Genomic DNA, 23,715 nt, shown 5'->3' with positions numbered 1-23,715 from the left:
GATGAGCGCTCCAGGGTCTGCAGCTAGAAAGGTGAGCAAAGACTAATCAGTCACAGAGGGAGGGCTTTAATCAACCAACAATAATGTAACGTTACAGTATTTAAAAAAAGGTGGGGGGGAGGGAATAGATGCATTGCTTTGTGATGAAACCATCATTAAATCCATCTTACTCCAGTACCAAAAATCTCCCGCTGCTCTTCTTTACAGAAGACATTGGCTTTCTGTTCACTTGCAGTATCACCAGTCTTATTTGTTGATTTAGATAATTGGCTTTTTGTGGCAGGAGCTGCCTGTCCCTCGTGGGTGCAGACTTGAGCGTTCCGCTATAAAAAAATAAATCTAACTTATAATCTGTCTTTCCTGCATTTCTTGTCTATTTATCTGGTTTAGGTGACTGAGTTCCTTCTCTCTCTCTCTTTCCCTTTCCCTGCACTCCTGCCACGGGGGCACAGAGAAGTGACTGTTTCCCTCAGGAAGAAATTTGCTCTGTATCCTACTCATTTGCCGGTGTCTCACTGAGCCTTGCTCTCGTCTTCCTCTCGCCTCCTCCTGTGACAGAGTATTTGCCCGCAAATTAAGCAGAAGTAGCAAAGCCCCCAGTCCCACCGGCCAATTTCCAGCCCCGCGCTTGGCAAACGCGCGGACCGAGACGTTGATTTGTGTGACTCTATTCCCGTCCCCCTCCCACCGCCTCCCCCTTCCCGGGTTTTGCCGCAGGAAGGACGCGAGCCTGACGCACCGCAGACCGTTTACTTTCTGTGGCAAAGCCCGGGTTGTGCCGATGGGAGCTGGTGATTGACAGGTTAACTCCAGTTCCCCGGGGCTGGCTTCACTGGTCCCACTGTTACGGTCCCAGATTCCCCACATACCAGGCCGTTGCTGGTCTCTTTATAGCTCCCCATCCCCTTCGCCGAGCAATGAAGCCATTGTGGAGGACCCGGGGGCCGGCAGGACTCGACGTCCCTCCCTGTCAATAACCTTCCCCCCTCCTCACCTTCGTGTAATATTTTCTCCTAGGCGTTGTTGCTTGCCCCTMTCCCCTCGGTGCCCACCACCTCCTCCCGCCCCAGACACTTCACACGTGTCAGGGGCTGGCCCCATGCCTCCCCRAGGCAGGGCAGGTTAATACCTCGGGGCCAAGGCTCTCACTTGCCACTCTGCATTCAGCCTCCAGCTCCTCCACAGCCATGGACAGGATTTTCTCTGGCTTTCTGCTCTCTTTGCTGCTTCTCCTCCAGAGCTACRGAGTTTATGGGGTACCACCACAGCCACGAGGTAAGTGGAGAGCTCAGCACAGGGGATTATGTGGGTCTGCCTTGTGCCTCCCAGCCTGAGTAGGGATGGTAAGGAAGATGAAGAAACGAGAAAGATGCCCAGTATCTGCCAGGGAAACAAGGAAGTTTTCTCAAGTATTTTTCCAAGGCAGCAAAACCTGGAGATCTGTTTGCTTCTGCCTGTTTCATTGCTTTAGAGTAATACTGAAGGCTCTGTACGGATGCACAGAAACCAAAGGTGGCATCAGATCAGCCCTAGACCACAGCATAGTGTCAGGTTTTGGCTGGAGGATGCCCGGTCAGGGAAGGACCTCTCCCATGTCTTCAGAAACTTCTTCCTCTTTGCAGCTCTGTGGAGGGCTGGTTTTGCTGGGTGCTCAGGAAGGGAGTTGGCTGGACAACCCAAGCTCTGGTTAACCTCACAGAGTAGGAAAGTCTGGGCCAGGTTCCTGAGGCTGGGCCTTACTCAGGCTTTACTTAACCTGTTCTTAAGCAAAATCCATCTCTGCTTGTCTTTTCAGGTGGCATATAAAGTAGCAAGATAGGAGATGAGCTGCCTACTCTTTGAGGTTGCGCAGTTTAGTTTCAGGGTCTGTAAATCTCAATCTGTAATTATTGTCAGCAACTCCTGGCTACAAAAGAGAAGGGTTTGAGAGGCTCCTGTTTAGAAAGTGTCTGTCCTTTGCTAGGGGTGAGATGCTGCTATGGGCTCTAATCAACCTGGGAAATTCACTGCAGAAGGAGGTGGCCAGGGCAAACTTTACTCATGGATTTTAAAAATGATTGAAAGGCTTTATGACAAAGAATAATATATATATCTAGGCAGATCATGACAGTTGTAAAACAGGTGTGATAGTGACTGCAACGTTAGCTGCAGCTTTTGAAGGGGACTTTTCTGATATACTGGCCAGTTTCTCCTTGGTAGTTTGGAAGAGATTTATCTTTGCAGTGGAACAAGATAAGTATGAGATACCACTGAATAAGGAAACTAGACAGACTGGTCATCCGAACCAGGATGCTCTATTGTGAACAATCGCTGCTTCCAGAATGTCTTTTAATTCTGAATTACTAGGCAGATTTCCTGTTCTTTTAATTAATTTGGCAATAATGCCCTAAGAGTTTTTTACATTAAAATAGTGCATGAAGTTCAGCTATTCCTGAATCATTTCCGGTGTGGACACTTTTGGAAATAGAGGAGGGTTTTACTTCTGGTTTAATTCAACTTTAAAATAAACTATATTGTGTCAAGACATCACTCAGAGTAAGTGTGCTTGAATGGCACCCACAGAGATAACCAAGGCCCATCCTGCAGACCCTCATGCATGCRCAGTGGCTGTGACCAGGCAGGCAGAAACCCCCAAGCTACGATCTTACATTTTTTTCTTTTCTCTTTATTTCCCTTAAATATATTGCAGTCTTATAAAAAGAGATTAAAAATGTTACTTAGGGCAAAATCACAGAGCTTCTATGAAAGAAGAAAATGCACTTCAAAATTTCTATTGGATCCAACTGTTTCTAGGGGAACATTCTAACTTTTCTTCCTTGATTTGTCACCTGAAAACAAATTTGATTCATTAGTTGCAATAGCAAAGGGGAATCTGTCCTTTATTTCTGGAGGAACTGATTGCAAGACCTTTAGCCTTTCCCTGTATCTTCATTTCCCACCTGTAAAATGGTATAAACCAAATCCTGCTAAAAGGGTTTGCAATCCTGCATAAGATGGACTRTCAGCTGAGTTTTCTCCTTCTGCTGCAATGAATTATGGCGGCAAAGTGAAAGTCACCCCTATGGGAAAAGGTTATATTGCATTTTAGTGGGAACTTGAGCATCTGACACAGTAACTACCGCCTGCTTCCCTTTTACACACAGCATCACTTAGAGAAACCTTGTCTGGAAGCCAGATACAGATTCAGCATTAGTGCCTCACAGGAAACTAACCTGATTAGATTCTTTATGGATATATCACAGGGTATTTATTTTTGTGTGTCTGAAAGACTGAAAGCTCCATTAGATTTCACACTGAGGACTAGCTATAATATTTATGTCATAATTTGGAACAGATTTGTTGGCCCAAAAGCTCACATTTAAAAATCTATCTGCAGAAATCTCCTTTATGATATAACCTATATCGTTTCTCCATGTGGAAGTCAAATATTAACAGAGCACTAGATACCCCCACAGAGACAGGCTAAATGACAGGAAAAAAAAATAAAAGAACAGAATGCAATAGATCTGGAGGGGGAAATGAGACAACTCATTTAAAAAATCATTAAAAATATCAGTCCTTTTTATGTTTTGCCACAGTTGAAAATTAGGATGGTAAACAGCATGAAAATGAGAAAGTAAAAAAAAAAAAAAAATCAGCCAGCTTTTTTCATTGCTGATGTTTTCTGTTTATACTGTCCATTTTTACAGTGGATGTTCACATCTTACTATGGGGTTGTAGAGATTAACTAGGAATTGCATGGTCCTGCATCTCTCTGTTGTATTCTCTCTCACCAGTTCACAGAACTAAAGCAGTGGTGGTCTTCGCTGTATTACAGTGTTTCATTACCAGTGCCACTAGCTGAAGAACAGGAGACTGGGTCGTATTCTGTTAGCTGAATCTGTGAATCTTGATTCATGACTGAATCTGAACTGTTGAGTTTCATGCCTGCTTCGAGTCACGCGTGACAAAGACACAAACTTGTTAATTAATATCCATGTGGCTTGCTTATTCRGATCCAAACTGTGATAACTTATTTTTAGATTTTGTTTGATACAGAATGGCATATATAGGCTACAGTTCACAGCTTTCTTCCTCTTTCCGTGCTGCTATAAGTGAATTAAGTTTCATTAAGTTACAAGTGGAGAACCTGGTCCTGGAAGTGCAGAGCTGGTATCTCATCAGCTCACTGCTTTATAAGTACAAGTTATYCATGAACAACCGTATTTTTCTTATAGATTCTTTTCTAAGGACAAAGAAAATTTAGCARTCTTACGTTGGTCTCACTGGGCCTCTGCGAGACAGAGGGAGAAAGGGTTAAGAGCTTGTGGGTCCTCTGGCCTCAGCTGCCTGCTCTAAACTGCAAGTCCATTTTTACTCCAGAATATTTTGCTCTTCTCTTTCCTTTACCTTTCTCCTCCRTCTTTATCTTTTCCAGGCACCCTGTGCAGAACCAAACCCACCGACCTGGTGTTCGTCATCGACAGCTCTCGAAGTGTACGCCCACATGAGTTTGAGAAAGTCAAAGTGTTCATGTCCCGGGTGATCGAGGGCTTAGACGTGAGCCCCAATTCCACCCGGGTGGGTGTCATCAACTATGCCAGTGCAGTCAAGAACGAGTTCTCCCTCAAGACCTACCAAACCAAAGCCGGCCTCTTGCAAGCTGTTCAGAGGATAGAGCCACTCTCCACTGGGACTATGACYGGCTTGGCTATCCAGTTTGCCATTAATCGGGCTTTTAGTGACGCAGAAGGGGCCAGAGTGAGGTCTCCCAATATTAATAAGGTAAGCAAATTATGTGTTCCTTTGCTGCGTGGGAAGGACTTGAAGATCCCACTTTTTTGTGGTTCACCATGGAATAATTGGAAAAATTAGAAAATGGGGAAAAGTGATTCTCTCTCTGTGCTCAAGCTAATACTGACTCATGTTCAGTGAGATGTTAAATGCTTTGATTGTGTGGGAGCAAATGGGGGTTAATTGTCAGAATTGAAAAAGCTGAAGAGAGTCCCAACTCTCTTTGAAAACAAAAGTTCAACTTTCCTTTGGAATTTAAAAATATCCCCCAAGAACTCACAAGGTAAAAGAGCTGGCCAGGAGTTGTCTAGCTAAAATTAATCCAGCATCACTAGCTTTCCTGCATCTGGAGTCCTTACAGTGTATGCCCTTTAGGACATGGTGTCCTGCTTCCAATGTGCCTGCARCAACATACCACAGCAAAGTACTGACTTCAGCTGGCTTACTATGTATGAACATACTAATATTAACAGCACTCATCTTCCCCAACTTATTGTAATAAAAATGTCTCAGAATCCACAACTGTAAAAAATGAGGCAAATTTCTGAAGATTTCCATTGTAACGGCTCCTTTTACATGTAGCTATAAAGTGAAGTGCTGTTCCAGCGTCCTTCACAAGTCTTTCAACTTTTCAGAGGCTAACTAATGACTATGTTTTCCATTCTGGGTATTGCCTTCAACTACACAGACTTCRATGGTTATTTGGCATTTAAGGTTGTGGTATAAGATCAACTTAATTCTACACTTGATTCCAATGGGCATCACAGGTCCTGGACAAGATTCTCTGTCCAGGAACCTCAGTTAAAAAAAAAAAAACCCAGATATCTCAATTACCCACTTTGGATTTGGCCCTGAGTGCAACCAGACCTCAACCCAGTGACAGTCATCAGGAAGTCTCTCTTCTGAGCATGTGGAAACTGTGTATTCTTGATAGTATATTTTAGCTAAACATCACGAATGTACTTCCTAGGCCCTTGTGCCCTGYGCCAGCTTCACTGGCTCTCTGCTATGATACAGGACCAGCAAAATAAGCAAAGGCTTTATGCAGGCAATTAGAGCTTTCCACCAGCTGGACAAGAGCCCAGTTGCTGGAGTGAGGAAGTCTGGGATCTTTCTCTTGATTACAATATTTTTGGAACATCATTCACTTTCCATTTCCCTCTGCTGCTAGTAATGCAATAGGGAAGGCAGAGTTTTGCAGAGTGGAGTATGGAAAAGAAGATACCCCGGGATGTCAAGTTATAAATAATACTGAAACATGAAAAACAGGCACTGGTAAAGATCTGCTGCCTCCAAAAAAGAGCAATCTAAAGGCTCTGCAAGTTGGGAGTTCACAAGAGATCCCTGAAAACTGAGGCCATCATCCACAAAGATGATCTAATTAGCTGTCTTGTATGTCCTCCCCTTCGTGCTGAACTATGACCTATTTGCAAATGTGAATGAATCCATCTTCATATTGTCTTTTATTGTGGGGTTCACAGAGGGGAAACATTTCTGTATTTTAGCATAATCTGGTTTGAGTCAATAGGAAGAAAACCACAACTGATATCTTCAGAAAATTACACTCCAAAAAACTTTCCTTAAATCACACTGGCAATCTACTCCAGAGGAAGAAACTCATCTGACCTGCCATCATGATCATATCACTCTTCAAGCTTAGGAGTTGCCTGGTGCAAAATCTAATAACCCCTCTCTGACAGGGGAACTTGGAGGCCTAGCTGCAACAGTGTTTATTCTGAAACAGTAACACTTGTTTTGTTTGTCAAATTCTTTGAGGTTCATTGAAAGAAATCACTGCAGAATTGCAAGACCTCATTAATATTCTAATTGTCATTATCATTTTTAGTAGAGAGTTTTAAAATCCTTTTGTGGCAAAACTAATTTTTCTAATTCATTTGACTGAGCTACTTCAAAGAGACCAAGTATGGATTCAGCCTTTACCTCAAAGCTGCAATTTTCTGGAGGTTCAGATAWCTCCCTGTTACTGCCAAGGTGTGTTTTAGTTTCCTCATTTCCCCAGCAGCAATATGGATGTCACAGGGCCACAGGAGAGGTGGCAGTGACACACTCTGCCTGCTCCCAGACAGGCTCTGGAAGAGACTCATTTCTAGGAGAACTCTGCTGCTCAATCTCTCTGCCGAGGACTTCACTAAAGAACTGTTTCAGATCTTGTATGGAAGATGTTTCCTCCCATGAAACCATTCTGGGGAGCCGGTGGGAAAGCAAGAGCTCTCCAGGAGAGGCCTTCTGCTGCCCTGTTGACAGTCCAGCTCAACTTGACCAGAGTGTGCTACTCTCAAGAAACATGACCAGGGCAGAAGCAACGGATTTCCTCTGAGCAGCACCATCCAAGGCCCCACGTAAACAATGGTTTTCTGTCCAGAAGGAAAAAGTCATGGGAAATTTTCATTTTTGTCTGATAACTTTTAGCACAAAGCCAGACAACCAAACTGGAGGAAAAAAAGATCAGCTGGATGATACTATGTTTTTTTCAGAAAAATTCACTTTAATTAACATGCAAAAGTCATTTCATAAAAAGAAAGAAAATATTTTTGCCCTCCAAACAAAGAAAATTCCAAGAATTTGAATGCCAAACCTCAGAAATGTTTCAGTTCTTGAATATTGACAGGAAAAAGGAGATTTGCTTCTCAATAAAAAAAAAAAAAAAAAAAAAAAAAAAAAAAAAAAAAGCTTATTTATCATCTCTGCAGTAATTGTTGTTCAGTACCCATAAGTCAAGGTGTCCTGCTTAAGCGCACAAAGACAAGCTCCAAGTTGGAGGGGCATCTACTTGTACTTCTCTTGCCTCCTACACTGCTGGCTGCTGGCAGGAATTGCCCAATGTGCAACAGTAAATGTAGTGATCCAGAAGGGTGGATGTTGTTTCTTTCCTTGGAAATGGTCAGCTCTTGCTGGGRTAATGACTATAATGTTTGTTTCTGAGGTGTGACTGACATCATCAGACTTCAAATCAATGCTGTAGAACACCTCATGGTTGGACATGGATGCATGAGGAGTGCCAGTCAGTGTGCAAAATTTGCTTTCCCAAAGCTGGCACCTGTTGCATGGCTTCACATTAGCAAAAATCTCAGGCAGTTTCTAATTTGCCATTAAGTGGCCTTTGAGATATAACAAGCTTTTTAGATCCATTTTCTTCTAGGACTGCTACCAAATCCATTCATGTCCTTCAGATACTTCACTATTTTTACATATCTTCTCCTTTCTTTATCTAAGTTCCCAATGTCTATTTTAAGACAAGGCGACCATGTCTGGGTCAGGATGGGGACAGAGTCCTGATTTATGTAAAATTATTATAACATTTTCAATATTAGCACTCGTGTGTTTCTTAACACAGCCTGACATCTTACATGCAGTGTTGACCATTGCTGTAGATTGAAGAGACATTTTCACTGAGCTGTCTATGAAATACTTGGATTTTTATTTACCTAATATCTTCCACCCCATTTAAGTAACATCCTTCCYTGCGCACTGCTTTCTTGCTCTTGTCTGCTCCTCAGCAGGGCTGCCAACAACTCACCCAACACGCTCTTGCTTCCTTCCAGTTTCCTTTCATCTCAATAGACATAAGAGCTGTTGTGCCACTTTATTTGCTCTATTATTAAACTAGTCAAGACTTGAGTTTAAGTTTCTGACACTTAAGAAAAAAGAATTTGTTTAGCAGCTCACTGCAATAGCATGGCTAAAGAATTGATGTTTCTATGGACAGTGACGCATAAAGGACTTTTAAGTTGCTTTGATTCCCAGAAACCTTAATGTCCTGGACATCTCAAAAGACAGATCAGTGGTAACCTCCTTCATTATTGATCTTAGGCATCAAAAAAGAAGAAAAGAAAAGAAAATCTTTACAGGCTTTCACCTCTTTCCTTCCWCTTTGGACCTGGTCAATGAGACCATTTGCATTCCTTGATTCCCTTTTTTTTTTTTTTTTTTTTTTTTTTTTTTTTTTTTTTTTTTTTTTTACTTTTTCCCTTCTGTGATCATCATGCTGCTCACAGTCGCCCCCATCATCTGCCTAGGAGGAAGAATAGCTCACCCAGTAATTTAGGGAGGTGAAGCTTCCAGAAACACTGGGCAAGAACTTTGTTAAAATTTGTACTATAATTTTCAACCACGTTGGACACTGGTCAGAGCATCACAAGATTATCTGGTCTTGCTGTGCTTCAAGCAGCAAATGTCACCCCAAGACAGGGAAAAGCACTATTTGTTTCCACAGGAGCTCGAAGTAAAGTCTTTATATGTCTATTAAAAAAATGCAGGGGTGTCCAATTACTTTTATCTTTCTCTAGGTGGATAACAAACAGATTGCCAAATTGCTGAGAAAATCAGGGACTTCTTYCTGAAAATCAGGATCAGCTTCCTGCTTAATTTCCCATCCAGTACTGCTACAACATTCAAGTTACAAAAGTGAATAATGAGATATGGCTACCTCATTAGCTGCGAGATTACCCACACAGGGCAGCTGCTGAAGTATGAATGCCTAGGGATGCCTGTGAATACTCTGGTGTCTTACTTAACCAAGAACAAACTGTGTCATGAGAACATAGGGGATTTCTATATGACAGAAATAGGACAAGAAAGAGACTCTGGATCCAGTAAGTTAGAAAGGTAGTGGCTAAAATAACCAAAGGTTTTGATCTTGAAAAGCAGAAGTTTCTGAGTTGCAGAATTTCCTTGGGGCAAAGCTGGAGAATCTGTCCTTTTGAGAAGGCAAATGAGAACACCCTTCTGAATTCCTCTCAGACGGCAACCTGCTGAGCCCACACAAGCCCTCTGTTGCAGGGACATGTGTCACCCTCTCTAGGATGTAGTGGCTATTACTTTCTTCCAACCTGTCGTGCCTTCTACTCTTTACCAAACAAGGCTCCATGTTTCATGTACCACACACTAGGACTCTCAGTATTTCAAATGAGATTAAGCTATAATGTRGAGAATTACTGAGATCCTGTGACTGCAAATAATTTCGCAGTAGGTTTGAAACAAAAGGATGTGTTTTCTCATGTTGCAACTCCTCACCTCAAGCTGGTAGATAGGGCAAAGTTTAAAGGAAGAATCCTGGGAAAACCAGAATCTCCCGATATCTCCTAATATCAAGATACCATAGAATCATAGAATCGGTAAGGTTGGCAAGGACCTCTGGAGATCATCTAGGCCAAACCCACTGCTCAAGCAGGGTCACCTAGAGCATGTTAGACAGGGTTGCATTCAGGCGGGCCTTGATATCTCCAGAGAAGGAGACTCCACAACCTCTCTGGGCAACCTGTTCCAGTGCTCCATCACTCTTACAGTGAAGAAAATCCTCCTCACGTTCAGGCAGAACTTCCTGCGGTTCAGTTTCTGACCATTGCCTCTTGTCCTGTCGCAAAGAGTTTGCACAAAGAGTCCTGTCTGAAAAGAGTTTGTCCCCATCCCCTTGACACCCTCCCTTCAGGTACTTAGACACATTGACAAGATCCCCCCCTCAGCCTTCTCTTCTCCATGCTRAAGAGGCCCAGCTCTCGCAGCTGTTCCTCAGAGGGCAGATGCTCCAGCCCTCGGATCATCCTCGTAGCCCTACGCCAGACTCTCTCCAGTAGCTCCATGTCTCTCTTGTACTGGTGCTCCCAGGCTGGTACTCAAGAGCCTAGCAGTACTCGAGATGAGGCCTCACCGGGGCTGAGTAGAGGGGCAGGATCACCTCCCTTGACGTGCTGGCAACACTCTTCCTAACACACCCCAGGAGACCATTGGCCTTCCTGGCCACACGGGCACATTGCTGGCTCAGGGTCAGCTTGTCATCCTCCAGCACTCCCAGGTCCTTCTCTGCAGAGCTGCTTTCCAGAAGGTCAGCCCCCAGCTTGTACTGGTGCCTAGGGTTATTTCTCCCTAGGTGCAGGACTCTGCACTTGCCCCTGTTGAACCACACGAGGTTCCTCTCCACCCAGCTCTCCAGCCTGGCCAGGTCTCTCTGAATGGCAGYACAGCCCTCWGGGGTATCAGTCACTCCTCCCAGCTTGGTATCATCAACAAACTTGCTGAGGAGGCACTCTGTCCCCTCATCCAGGTCATGGATGAAGAAGTTGAACAGGATGGGAAGCAGTACTGAGCCCTGAGGGATGCCACTAGCCACAGGCCTCCAACAGACTCCACGCCACTGATGACAACCCTCTGAGCTCTGCCTTTCAGCCAGTTCTCAATCCACCTCACTGTCCATTCGTCTAATCCACACTTCCTGAGCTTATCTAGGAGGATGTTAGGGGAGACAGTGCCAAAAGCCTTGCTGAAGTCAAGGCACACAACATCCACTGCTCTCCCCTCATCTGCCCAGCCAGTCATTCCATCATGGAAGGCTATCAGATTGGTTAAGCAGGATTTCCCCTTGCTGAATCCAGGCTGACTACTCCTGATCACCTTCTTGTCCTCCATATGCCTGGAGATGACATCCAGAAGGAGCYGTTCCATCGCCTTTCCAGGGATGGAGGTGAGGCTGACTGGCCTGTAGTTGCCTGAGTCCTCCTTCTTGCCCTTTTTGAAGACTGGAGTGACACTGGCTTTCTTCCAGTCCTCAGGYASCTCTCCAGTTCTCCAGGACCTTCCAAAGATGAYRGAGAGTGGCCTGGCAACAACATCCGCCAGCTCCCTCAGTACCTGTGGGTGCATCCCATCCACGCCCATGGATTTGTGGATGTCAAGCTTGCCCAGATCTCTAATCCTTTCCTCCTCAACCAAAGGAAAGTCTTCCTTTCTCCAGACTTTCTCCCTTGCCTCCAGACTCCAGGATTCTTGAGGGTTGCCCTTAGCAGTGAAAACTGAAGCAAAGAAGGCATTCAGTAGTTCTGCCTTCTCTGCATCGTCACCAGGGCCCCCACCCCAGTCAGTAGAGGGCCCACATTTTCCCCAGTCCTCCTCTTCCTGCTGACGTATTTGAAGAAGCCCTTCCTGTTGTCCTTGACATCCCTTGCCAGACTCAATTCCAAATGGACCTTAGCCTTCCTCACCACATCTCTACATACTCTGACAGCATTCCTGTAATTCTCCCAAGTAGCCTGTCCCCTCTTCCACATTCTGTGTACTTTCTTCTTCTATCTGAATTTGGCCAGGAGGTCCTTGCTCATCCATGCAAGTCTCCTGCCTCCTTTGCTGGACTTCTTTCTCCTTGGAATGCACTGCTYTTGAGCTTGGAGGAAGTGATGTTTGAATACTAGCCAGCTATCCTGGACCCCTCTTCTTTCTAGGCCCTTAACCCATGAGATTCCTCCAAGTAGGTCCCTGAAGAGCCCAAAGTCTGCTCTCCTGAAATCCAGGGTTGCACTCCTGCTTGTTGCCTTACTTCTTTCCTGYASGATCCTSAACTCCACCATCTCATGGTCACTGCAGCCAAGGCTGTCCCCAACCTTCACATCTCTAACCAGTCCCTCTTTGTTGGTAAGGACAAGGTCCGGCAGGACACCCTTCCTTGTAGGATCCTCCACCACCTATGACAAGMAGCTATCATCGATGCACTGCAGGAGCCTCCTGGACTGTTTGTGCCTTGCTGTGTWGTCCCCCCAGCAGATATCAGGGTGGTTGAAGTCTCCCAKGAGAACCAGGACCTGTGATCCTGAGGCTACTTCCAGCTGTCTGTAGAAGGCCTCATCGACTTCCTCTTCTTGGTCAGGTGGCCTGTGGTAGACACCCACAACAGTGTCCCCCATGTTAGCCTGTAGAGAGCCATAAGCTCTCTACTGCCTCCTCCCCTACCCCTAGGCAGAGCTCGATGCATTCCAATCGCTTTCTCACATAAAGAGCAACTCCACCACCTCGCCTTCCTGGCCTGTCTTTCCTAAAAAGCATATAGCCATCCATGACAGCATTCCAGTYATGYGAGCTATCCCACCATGTCTCTGTGATATCTGTATACTAGGGAAAGATCACCTTATACTTGTTCTATTTCTTAAACTCTTTTTGCTCAGCACTGTCACAGACAGGTTTCCGGGCTGGCTGGACAGTTAGGCTGACTCCCTGTCATGTTCATTTTATCCATGGGCTCACCAACTGACTTCTACACCCAATGCAGACTCTGTGCCTCCAAAAATTTTTCTCTCCAACTTCCAACAGCAGTTTAGAAAGCAACAAGAATGCTGAATGCTCTACACYAGATTTTCACACACACTCATTATGAAGATTATTCATATCAGATCCAGATGTGCATGCTGCTACCAGAGGTCTSCCAGGCCAGATCTGGGACATGGCTGGGTATACATGAGGATGGATCTCTAATGCAAAGAGTCAAAGACAGAGAAAATGCCATGAGGATGTAAACCACCTCTGTCCTGTGACAAACACTGCTGGAGAGATTCATAGCTACTGACAGGAACCTGTTCATAGTGTAGTGTTCTTTGCAAAAGTGACTTGATAATATATCTTGTTTCATGACAGGTTGGCTTTTGATAAGCTCTAATTGGCAACCCCTGTCTCAGMGTTGCTGTGTGCATACAGGAAGGCAGAGCTAGCTTGCTACTGATAAGCGGCTGAGTCAAGGGCTCTCTCTCCTGGCAGAAAGCGTGATTGCATGACTGGCTCCTCACCTCGGCTGGGCTGCAGGTCCAACAATAACCCCAGAGTCAGGCTTTTAGGTCAGGCCTGAATGTCATGTTCATCCCCCCTCTTACAATATGCACTGACATCTGTCACAGATGACTCTCCTTCCTGCCTCATTTCCCTGTTTTGGCCAGGAACACAGGAGAGAGACTTCCACCCCACTCTGACGCAGCCAGTTACAGAATTCTGGTGTCCTCAGGAATTTTTACTTGTGGCCCTTAGGAAGTGCAGATAAACACCTAGAGACCTTCATTAGTTTGAAAGCTCTACATTTTTCCAGATTCACTCATCCTTTGCACAGATGGAAAGCTCTGAATGAGGTAGCAGAAAACACTGGTACTGCAAAAGCTCCAGGGCATTCAAACACCTCTCKGCTGAACGATGGTGGGCAGAGGGAAAAGAAACTTCTTCACTGGGCATGGCTGAAGCTTCTAGGGAGTATGGGGCAGGAAACCTCACTCTTAACCTTACTGAGGGTAACTTTTCTCCCTCCCAAGGATACAGAACAGCCATCACACTATCCTAACTGAGCAACTGATGGATCTTTATGACTTTATCTTCACAGAGGTGGACAGTATGTATGTCATAGAGGAGAGKAGTGACTATTGACTTAGTGGCCAGATATCAGCTCACTCAAAACTTTTCTTCCTGATAGATTATTTTCTGCCTTTCTCTTTTGGTATTTCTTTACTTTTGGTGTTACTGRGGCTATTTGCCTGTGATGTGGACTTTTTTTCTGCTTAAGCAGCTCACCTGCTCCTGATGATAATATTCCTCCATAGTGCATTGCATTCCAACTAGTTACTTTGGAGTTGATAATGGTGTCACAATAAAAGGAGGAAAAGTGGCTGGAGCGGATGAATTGCCCAAGAACAAAAATGATACTTTGTGAAAATGTGACCCATCAGAAGAAGAATAAAGGGGGAAATGGACAACCTAGCAACAGCAYCAGGACTCCTGGAGTATTTCTGTTGCTTCAGGGCTCCAGCTAACCCAGAGAGAAATCCAGATCTCACTAAAATCAGCCATCACTTTAACGCTGATGATAGTATGGATAGGATTTCATCTCTGCTATTTATTGTGGAATGGGGAATCGRAAATCATAGCAGACACTAACACATAGTACAACCTTGTACAAATCACTTCTCTGCTCTCTTTCTCTATCTATAAAATGGAGCATAAGCCTTAATCATACAATTTTTCCACACTTCTGTGAGCTTCTTAGATGGGCAAAGATGCTATAAAATTCCCATACTGAGCCTAATCCTTCAGCTGCTATTTAGTTAGAGTTGTCCTTAGTGTCAGCTAGGGGTTCATGGGAATAAAAATGGTTAGAGTTTGGCTTGAGCAGTATGACGAATGTAACCTTTACATTGGTTTCCTTAGGGGTAAGACTCACCCAATATCCATTAATTAAAACAGTCAGGTACATGGCAGTTTAACCTTTCTGGCTCCAAAATAACCCCCAAATAAAAAGGACACCTTATGAGATCTGAGGAAGAAAAGGAAGAGGGGGAGGAGGGGATATGTTTCCTTTTTCTTTCAAAAATGTGAAACCTTATTTAATAACCCAACCTGTTCTGCAAGCAATAGTTATGTTAAAAACGGTTCAGGTATATACCTTGTCTCTGGCATCCTCTGTGTAGGTGGCTATTGTTGTGACCGATGGACGTCCCCAGGATAGYGTGCAGGATGTGCCAGCACGGGCCAGAGCAGCCGGCGTTGAGATCTTTGCCATCGGCGTTGGCCGGGTGGACATGCACACCCTGCGCCGAATTGCTAGTGAGCCCCTGGATGATCATGTGGACTAYGTGGAGAGCTATAGTGTTATAGAGAAGCTGACCCACAAGTTTCAAGAAGCTTTTTGTGGTAAGTCCTTGCCATAACCCCTGAATTCCTAGCCAAGAAAAGCACAATTCCTAGCCAAGCCTAGTACAAGTGGCTGCCAGCATGCTTTTCACATGGAAATTTCATATGTYACAAGCCTTCATCCTTCTGCTCCCTTTTTCCAAGGATTTGGATCCACAGGAGCACAAAGTAGCGTAGAAGATGGATGCTCTTTGGAGGTACCTTTCAAGAGATGCATGRGTATTTCAATTTTCATTTAAAGAAGTCTCCAGACTTCACTTGCACAGAGAAATTTGTAAACATGAYCCATGTACCTCTTGAGGCGTAGAAAAAGAACCTGGAATACATGATCTTTAAATAAGTAGATTCATTGTCCTTACAGTTTAACCATCTGGGCAGTTCTGAGAATCTGTCCTGTAATTTCCCTACCATCATTGTCTTCCGAATTCCCAGTTAAGCATGGGCTGGTTTCACTTCCCTGCTAGAGGGTGAAGCCTCTGTGACTGACCACGCTAATGAAAGAGGGGACCAAATGGTACATACTTAGGGGAGCAGAGACAAAATTCACTATGCAATTCAGACCATGAATATTAGTGAGAGTTTTGTTTTGACCGTCCTGGAGTCAGAAGTCAGCCAGAGACAGAGAGGCCTGATGATATGTTTTGAAGTTCTGGCATTAGTGACATCTAATGAGAGAGAGAGAGAGAGAGAGAGAAAAGGAAAATTATCTCCTCCTTTCTATGCCTTGTTTTTCAAATTTGTAATATACAGATGACAAAGTTCTCCCCTTGACAAAAGCTAAAGTACAGTGCTAAAGATTATTACAGCTAACAGAGAATGGCACTAGATTAACTGCCAAGAGGGCTGTTATCGTGCTATGCAAGCAGCTGYACAAAACCATCCTTGGAGATACACCCAAACACCACCTGCTATTGTGAAGCACAGTTCGTGGCTACTGCCAGCAGGAAGAACTGTGCAACATTGTCCAAGCTGCTTCCCATAATGCTTAAAAACACACAAGAAGAAGGGGGACCCTTCACAATCAAGCTTCTATTTAGACTCATAAAAATTTATGTATTCTTCAGAGTACCCAACCTGAGAGCCTAGTGTTACAATTATTTGCAAGGTTAGTAATATTCCTAATCATATGGGCTACGTACGTGCTGGAAAGATCTAGTGTTGGCACAACAGTATGCAGAGCTGTAGGTTGGAAAGGCAAAAGGAAGTAAAAAGAATGCATAAGAGGATAACACAACCTAGTTGAAATAACAAACAGAATCCTCTTAACTTTGAAAGACTTATCACCACTCCCATCATTTCTATAGAGCCAGAAATGCTCAACTTTCRGCACAGATTTCCCCAGTATTTGTAAATGAATTTGCTCCAAGCAAATCTGTTTAGTTTCGGGTTTGTTTTCTATGATCATTACTATAGCTCTGACAACACTGTCAGTCACTGAATGTCACTGGCTGAAATTGCTGCAATTCAGCTTCTGTTTGCTTAGCATCTTAGGAGTCAGATACAGGTTAAGATCAGCAGGAACAAATGTTTGCAGAGAGTGAATTTGAAAAAAATGTACTTGCAAGGGTAACTGAAGTGAATTCCAAGTAGGCTTGGACATGAATCCTGTTTAGGAATGGCAGCTGCACCTGAGGTTGAACTCACTAATCATAATCATCATACATAGCTGGGAAAATAGGTATTAGCCAGCCACCAGGTGGTAGCTTGGAAGCCAATTCTCATTCAGTAGTTTAGAGGGTGAASTATATTGTGATATGCCCAACAGAAAGGTGGGTTTTGTCTTCAGCATAGAGATTACTTCGAGTCCTGGAAGTGCCTCTGAGTTAGGAGACTTGTGAAAATTTCTCCTTATTTCTTGCATCTCAGTTACTACCTAAGTACAATGGCTTCCTGCTGCACCGTCCTGCTGTGGAGTAGATTTAGATATCGCTCAGCTCTAGTGTAGACAGTATAAATATCACACTTTGGTCGTGGACATACATTTAGGCTCTGGGTTGAGAAGCCTTAGCATGGTCTCTGACTTTAATGTGCACCTTTTCTTATAGTGGTGTCTGATCTGTGTGCCACTGGAGATCACGACTGTGAGCAGATCTGTACAAGCATTCCAGGGTCATACAAGTGTGCTTGTAAAGAGGGTTTCACACTGAACAGTGACGGGAAGACCTGCAGCGGTAYGTAATGATTTTCAGTTGAGCTGTGTTCTGCAGTGGTAGGATAGGGAGCCACTGAGACAGAGTGGACATATTCTGTTCAGAAAAGTCTGAAGATGAAACTATACACATACAAATGCTTAGCAAGATTTTTTTTGAAAAAGTAGGAAAAAAAGTGTGAACTGGTGTAGAGTTTTTATTGATTAAATCTATTTTGTTAGCAATAAACTGCCGCTAGGTTTATATTCTATATAATTAATTGGAGTCAGGTAGTTGCTATCTTCTTTTGTCTTTTTCTCATATTTTGCTTCAGCTTGCAATGGTGGGTCGGGATCTGCTCTGGACCTTGTTTTCCTGATTGATGGCTCGAAGAGTGTGCGGCCTGAGAACTTTGAGCTGGTGAAGAAGTTCATCAACCAAATTGTGGAGTCGCTCGAGGTGTCAGAGAAACAGGCACAAGTTGGCCTGGTTCAGTACTCCAGTTCTGTCAGGCAGGAGTTTCCTCTGGGGCAGTACAAGAACAAGAAAGACATCAAAGCAGCAGTCAAGAAAATGGCCTACATGGAGAAAGGAACGATGACAGGCCAGGCTCTGAAGTACCTCGTTGACAGTTCCTTTTCCATCATYAATGGAGCTAGGCCTGGGGTTCCCAAGGTGGGCATAGTCTTCACTGATGGACGGTCACAAGATTATATCACWGATGCTGCTAAGAAAGCCAAAGATCTAGGTAGGTCTCCTCARTTCTTAACAGCTTGTTTCTCCCTTTGACCAGGCATTGCATCTAGTACCAATTTAGGTATGAACTCATTCCCAAAAGATCTCTCTTACAGATACATACAGATAGATACAGATAGATACAGGTTGCTAAAGAGTGAATTTATCCAGACATTGTCTGGGTATCTCTATAAACTCATACAGAACATGGAGCAGCTCTGGCTGCAGATTCAGACAAACCTTGGTTTACCAACAGCTGATTCTCACTCTCACAGCCTCCCCTCTGTCTTTAACCTAAGTCCTCTGGGTGTTTCTTTGCAGAGCAGGATGGAGTTTTGTACATTTGTCATGGGACGCACAATGGTTTATCATGCACACTTCACCCCAAATGGGCAGAAAACTTAGAGACAGAGATGAGACTCTCAGATGTTGGTAATAAAAGTCAGGCCAGCATAAGCGGGACTCAAGGAAAGACAAAGACAATTGGCAGAGAGCCTCACAGAGAAAAGAAGTTGCAGGGCCAAGTCAGCCTTAAGGCCTGAAAAAAGGAGGAAATAATAAAACAGTAAAAAACAGAATCAATGATTATGGGAATAACTGTGGACTCCCTGCCCAAATCCCAGGCACACTTGCACACTAATTCCTCTTTGCACAAGGATTATGTCCCCTTTAATTCACATTATAGCCATCCAGGAGGCTCAAACTGGCACATCTCTAAGCTGGCCTCTCTGCCTGTAGSCTGAATATACACAACTCCAGGTCAGTGTTGATACTCTACAATAACAGACCACTYCTGTGCACAAAACAGGAGAAAGAAGGTGAACAAGAAAACTTCTTCAGCCGGGTGGATATATATTGACACATTTAAACATCTTGAACCTACATATCTTGAGATCTACCACTTTGCTGACCTCCTGCTGAAYAAGTTCCCAGTCTCCTGACATCACTGTTAAAAGGATGTGGCTCACGACTATGCTCACGAATTCCTAAATCTTTTGTCTCCTCTATCTTTGGTCTTGACACTAGATGTGACTAAGGTTTAGCATGTATAAAACCATCTATACAATGTATTCTTCTGTGGTGGTAAGACTTTAGACCTTACTTCTTCCTCTCCTCCTCTTCCTACACAGACATCCCCAATACCTGCTCATAAGTGATTTCACTGGGATAAATAACAAAATGCTTATAAATGAGCTCCAAAAATGAGTTGAACTTAGAAAAAATCAAATACTGGATACATTCGGAGGAAGAAAGACAAAGCAAAAAGGGGAAGGGAAAAAGCATTAGCAGTGGCTGGACTGCAACATTCCAAAGCAGGAGTTAACTAGCATCACCATTCAGGTCAATGAAAAAACTCCAGTTCAGTTCAATGAAAACAAGGTTTAAGCCAAAACTGGCCAATCAGTCTCCCAGCACTGAAGCATAGTACCTGCCAAAGTGTTAACTCACAGTATGGGTTGTTTCTGACAAATAATACGGTTTGCACATTTTGGAAGAGATTCAACTACAGTTTAACTGAACCATGGATCTCAACTACACAAAGGTCTTTGCCACTGGCTAAGCTGATTAGTGGTGACAGCAGGCTATTTTGAAAAGTTCCACTGTTTCCTTTCATATTATTTTTAAAACACTTTCATTACTAGTGGGATGCATGACCCTGTCATGGTGTTATGATCATTTGTCCTTTCTTTACGTTTTTTCCTGTAACTTCAAAACATTACTATTGATATGATAGTAATTCTAGTAAAACTTTGCCTGCAAAAATACTTTGGAATCCCAGCTGACCTGAATTCAGTCCATAACGGTAGAGGTTGAAGGGAGTTAGTTTTTACCTTGTTTTCTTATCCATTACAAGATGTAACAGTGGCAAAATTTGTAAGGGGAGGAATTATTCTTTATTTGACTACACTGATAYAATTAAAGACATAGATAAGATTTCAGATTCATCTGGGATCTGAAGCAGGACTTTGAACCTGAAAGCTGATTTTTTCCCCCCAAATATTTAGATTAGTGAGGAAGGAAAGTGTACAAATATCAAGTCCATTTAATGTCATCAGGTACATTCCTAGCTAAGCCAGAGCTCAGTCTGTTTTTCTAGAGTCAAAGGGACTTCAAACTCTCAATTTTACTTTGGAAATTATTCACATATATATCACACTATAGTCTTCTGCTGGGATTCTGAGAGGGAAACACATTCCTAACTTATATAGTCTACTCTTGTKATGTGTGTTCAGCATTCTGGAAATTTTAATAGCACCTATTCCAGAAGGTCTGGCAGCCAAGGAACTGACCAGCACAATAATCAAGTTCACAAAGAGAACAGAAGTTCTCAGAAGCCCAGCTTGTCCAAACAATACACTTAGAATGGTAATTGAAAAYATAGTATGATTCCTAGTTAATATCTGCAGAGGTATGTGGAGGCTGGGAGTGTAGAAGGTGAGCAAGCACCTACACACYGAGCAGAGTCTGCTGCTGTAGCAGCAAGAAGATCCACAGCTGTCAGACTAACAGGCTCTCACTGCTTGCAGGCTTTAGGATGTTTGCTGTGGGAGTTGGCAATGCAGTGGAGGATGAGCTCAGGGAAATCGCTTCAGAACCAGTAGCTGAGCACTACTTCTACACGGCGGACTTCAGAACCATCAGCAAGATCGGGAAGAAGCTGCAAATGAAAATCTGCGTTGGTGAGAGGGGGAGAAYGGGGGGGAGGAGAAAATTTAGTCACAGCATTTAGAGCGCAACAAGGCCTGGAGTCTGGAAGCAGTAGGTCAAAAAGCCCCTATGGATGGACGTTATACAGAGTTCTTCATTCTCACTGGAWCAAACATGCAGAGTACTTGGAAGGATCATGGGATGCTCGACTTCTGGGCAGTAACCTAAATCACAGACACTCCCAAATCTCTGCCATCTCTCCCTCTCACAACCCTTCTCTCCTCCCTTTTACGTCTACTCTTCTCTACTTTCTTTCTTCCTTTCCTCTTCAGTAAATAATTCAAGTTAGAACAGGACCTGAACATGGCCAAAGGTGTATGAGGAATGAAAAAACTGCTCTTAGAAGAGAAGCCATGGGTGGCTCTCTCTGGCTTAACTTGAAGATCAAGTCAAAAATAGGCATCTGAGTTGAAGCTAGTAAATCACTGGCTGCTTCTACAGTCAGACAGGCACCACAGGAGTGACAGACTGCAGCTTAAAATAGGCATCTGGTATCTTCCACATGGCCCTTAGGTGTCTAAATTTGGACAATACAAATTCTAAGTTGCCTCAGTTTTGGGTAGCCTTGTAAAGTTAAGTTCAAGAGCGGACTGAGTGGGACATAGACATAGACATACCACAAAAGCTAAACCATAATGTTGACCTGTGAATAAATTGGGTCTCAAAATTAGAAAAAAGAACTACCAACATTATTTTGAGTATCTATTTAGACAGAAGAATATGCTTCCTATGAAATATACTGGCTTTTTGCCATAGATCTGCTTGCTCAAGCAGGYCGTTGTAGAAACCCCAAATACTCAGGCTTCATTTAACACATTGCATACCTTCATTGCACTTCTGAGAGCTCTACTGCCAGATGCAGCAGGAACCTGGCACCCTCTTGTTGAGTCCAGATACTTAAGAGTCCTTTGGCTTCTTTTTCCTGCTAAGTAAACATGATTGCTTCCASATACCAGTGAGATACCCTTCCTGCAGCTGTGATTGGGCTGGTTCAGTTCCTAAGGGAGCTCTGCCAAGCTCAGGTCTACTTCCCATGGACATGCAGACCTATTCYTGAATGCCCTATGGCCCCATGGGATGCAAAGATCACCACTGCTCTCAGGTGGACAAGTGCTTGAATGATCAGGAGGTATTAAGATGCTCTCTACAGCATCAACAGGATAAAATAATACTTCCTAAATGTTAAACTCTTTTTTCCTTTCTTTGTAATTTCTAATATTATCTTCTGCCGAATCCAGGTGATTCCCATGTAAACACTGATGAGTCGGCAGTAACTGGCACATTTATTTTTCTTCCTGAACCTATGTTAGAGACAAAAAGTACTTGGAAAGTTAGGAGTCAAACTTGTCTCTTAGAAAAATAAGATTTGGTCCTTGCTTCACTACAGCTATCCTGAATTATGCCAGGCAAGCGCCATCCTTTCTGCAATCTGATTCCTAAAGACAGGGGCTTCCTTTCCTTCTGGAGAACTTTAGGAGGGATACCACCCCCCTGAGTCCTGTGTCTTGCAGAGTCTGGTAGCCAGCTTGCAGAATGGAGACTGTCTTTGCCACAGATACTAAAAAAGTGGGAATCAATCCACAAACAAGATGATAGGAGTCATATGAATACCCCCAACAGATTTTAATTAAATAAGTTTGGAGAAAGCAAATGTATTTGTGATTCACCACTCTAAAAAGAGGGGAGGAGACTCTGGGGAAGTAGTTATTTGAAAAAAAAATCACTTTTTCTAAGTATCTTAACATTTGAATTTTGAGGAGGAGGGGCTGAATATTTGTATGTGTTTTTCCAGTGCCAGCCTGCATTTATTAGGAGATAGTTAGAAACTTCTTTATATCCAACTTCAGTTTAATCTTCTTTCGTTCTTCTGCAAGTGATGTCCTYTCTTTTAACCAATTTTTCTCTCTTCTGTTTCCTCCTTCCTCTCACCAGGCTGTTGAGTTGGTTCAATGTGGACTTAAAAATACCCCCTTTCTTTTCCCAGTCATTCCAGTTATCTTTTTTGCTTTTTTTTCAGAATAACTTATTTTTTCTTTAAGAAYATATCTAAATTACTGGCATAGTTTACCAAACTGAGGAATGCACGTTGCTCTGCTTACTCAAGAAATGAAGTGCTGAAACCAAGATTAAACAAGCCTTGACAGATGGCAAACGGTGCCTCCAAATTTTTTTTCACAAAGGCTGATATCTTCCTGCTTATGAGCAGCAAAGAGTATTGCCCACCATGATAACACTACKGGGAAGATAACTGGAAAACAGATTGTTTTGAATGCTATATCTGGCCAGTTTCACATTTTGGGGCCATATATTAAGCATCAGTAGTAGAACTCAGTGGGCTTTCAGAAAACTGGATTTTTAGGAAATATGTTTTTTTTTTGAACAGAGCTTACAACAAAATGTGAGATTTTCTTGTCATCTGAGTTTAAAGGCAGAAATTATCAGTCAGGTAGTTAGAAAGAATGATAGTTTGATCTCCTTCGTGTTTGTAGTAAAGAAAATAAGAATTGCCTATTTCAGTTGCAACAAWGATTTTGATTTAATCATTTTATGTACCACTTAACTCATCTTCTTGATCCTGTGTTCCACAGAGGAGGATCCATGTGAATGTAAATCTATTGTGAAGTTCCAGACAAAAGTAGAAGACCTTGTAAAGTCATTGCAACGGAAATATATCCTTTTGGGAGCTATCTTGGTTCAGAACTGAGTGGGTTGAGTTGGGTTTTCTTGGGGTGAACCACGGGGTGAATCTGGCACTGGGGGGAAGCAGATTAGATAAGTGATCAGGAAGCTGKAGAGAAGACACTTGGATTATGAATAGATATATAACAGGAAGGATCCCTGCTCTAGAGTGCACAGCTACCAATCTGCTACAAAGAACAAGAAGTAGGTGGGAAACATTGGATCCAAGGCAGAATATGTCAAA

General features: G+C 43.3%; 1 protein-coding gene across 1 annotated transcript; it reads left to right on the top strand.

Annotated features, from left to right (window-relative positions):
• Positions 1-1,156: 1,156 nt before the first annotated feature.
• On the top strand, positions 1,157-23,496 carry MATN1 (matrilin 1). Its single transcript, XM_085306227.1, has 7 exons — positions 1,157-1,275; positions 4,418-4,764; positions 14,997-15,219; positions 17,265-17,390; positions 17,683-18,096; positions 20,612-20,764; positions 23,381-23,496. Exons 1-7 carry the CDS (start codon positions 1,188-1,190, stop codon positions 23,494-23,496), a joined length of 1,467 nt encoding a protein of 488 aa, XP_085162353.1. The 5' UTR covers positions 1,157-1,187.
• The last annotated feature ends 219 nt before the right edge of the window (positions 23,497-23,715 follow it).

This window comes from Rhea americana, unplaced genomic scaffold (genome assembly GCF_003343005.1).
Source record: "Rhea americana isolate MKP2758 unplaced genomic scaffold, rheAme1 scaffold_234, whole genome shotgun sequence".
Classification (NCBI taxonomy): Eukaryota; Metazoa; Chordata; class Aves; order Rheiformes; family Rheidae; genus Rhea; species Rhea americana.
This window is presented reverse-complemented; position numbering and strand designations above follow the sequence as displayed.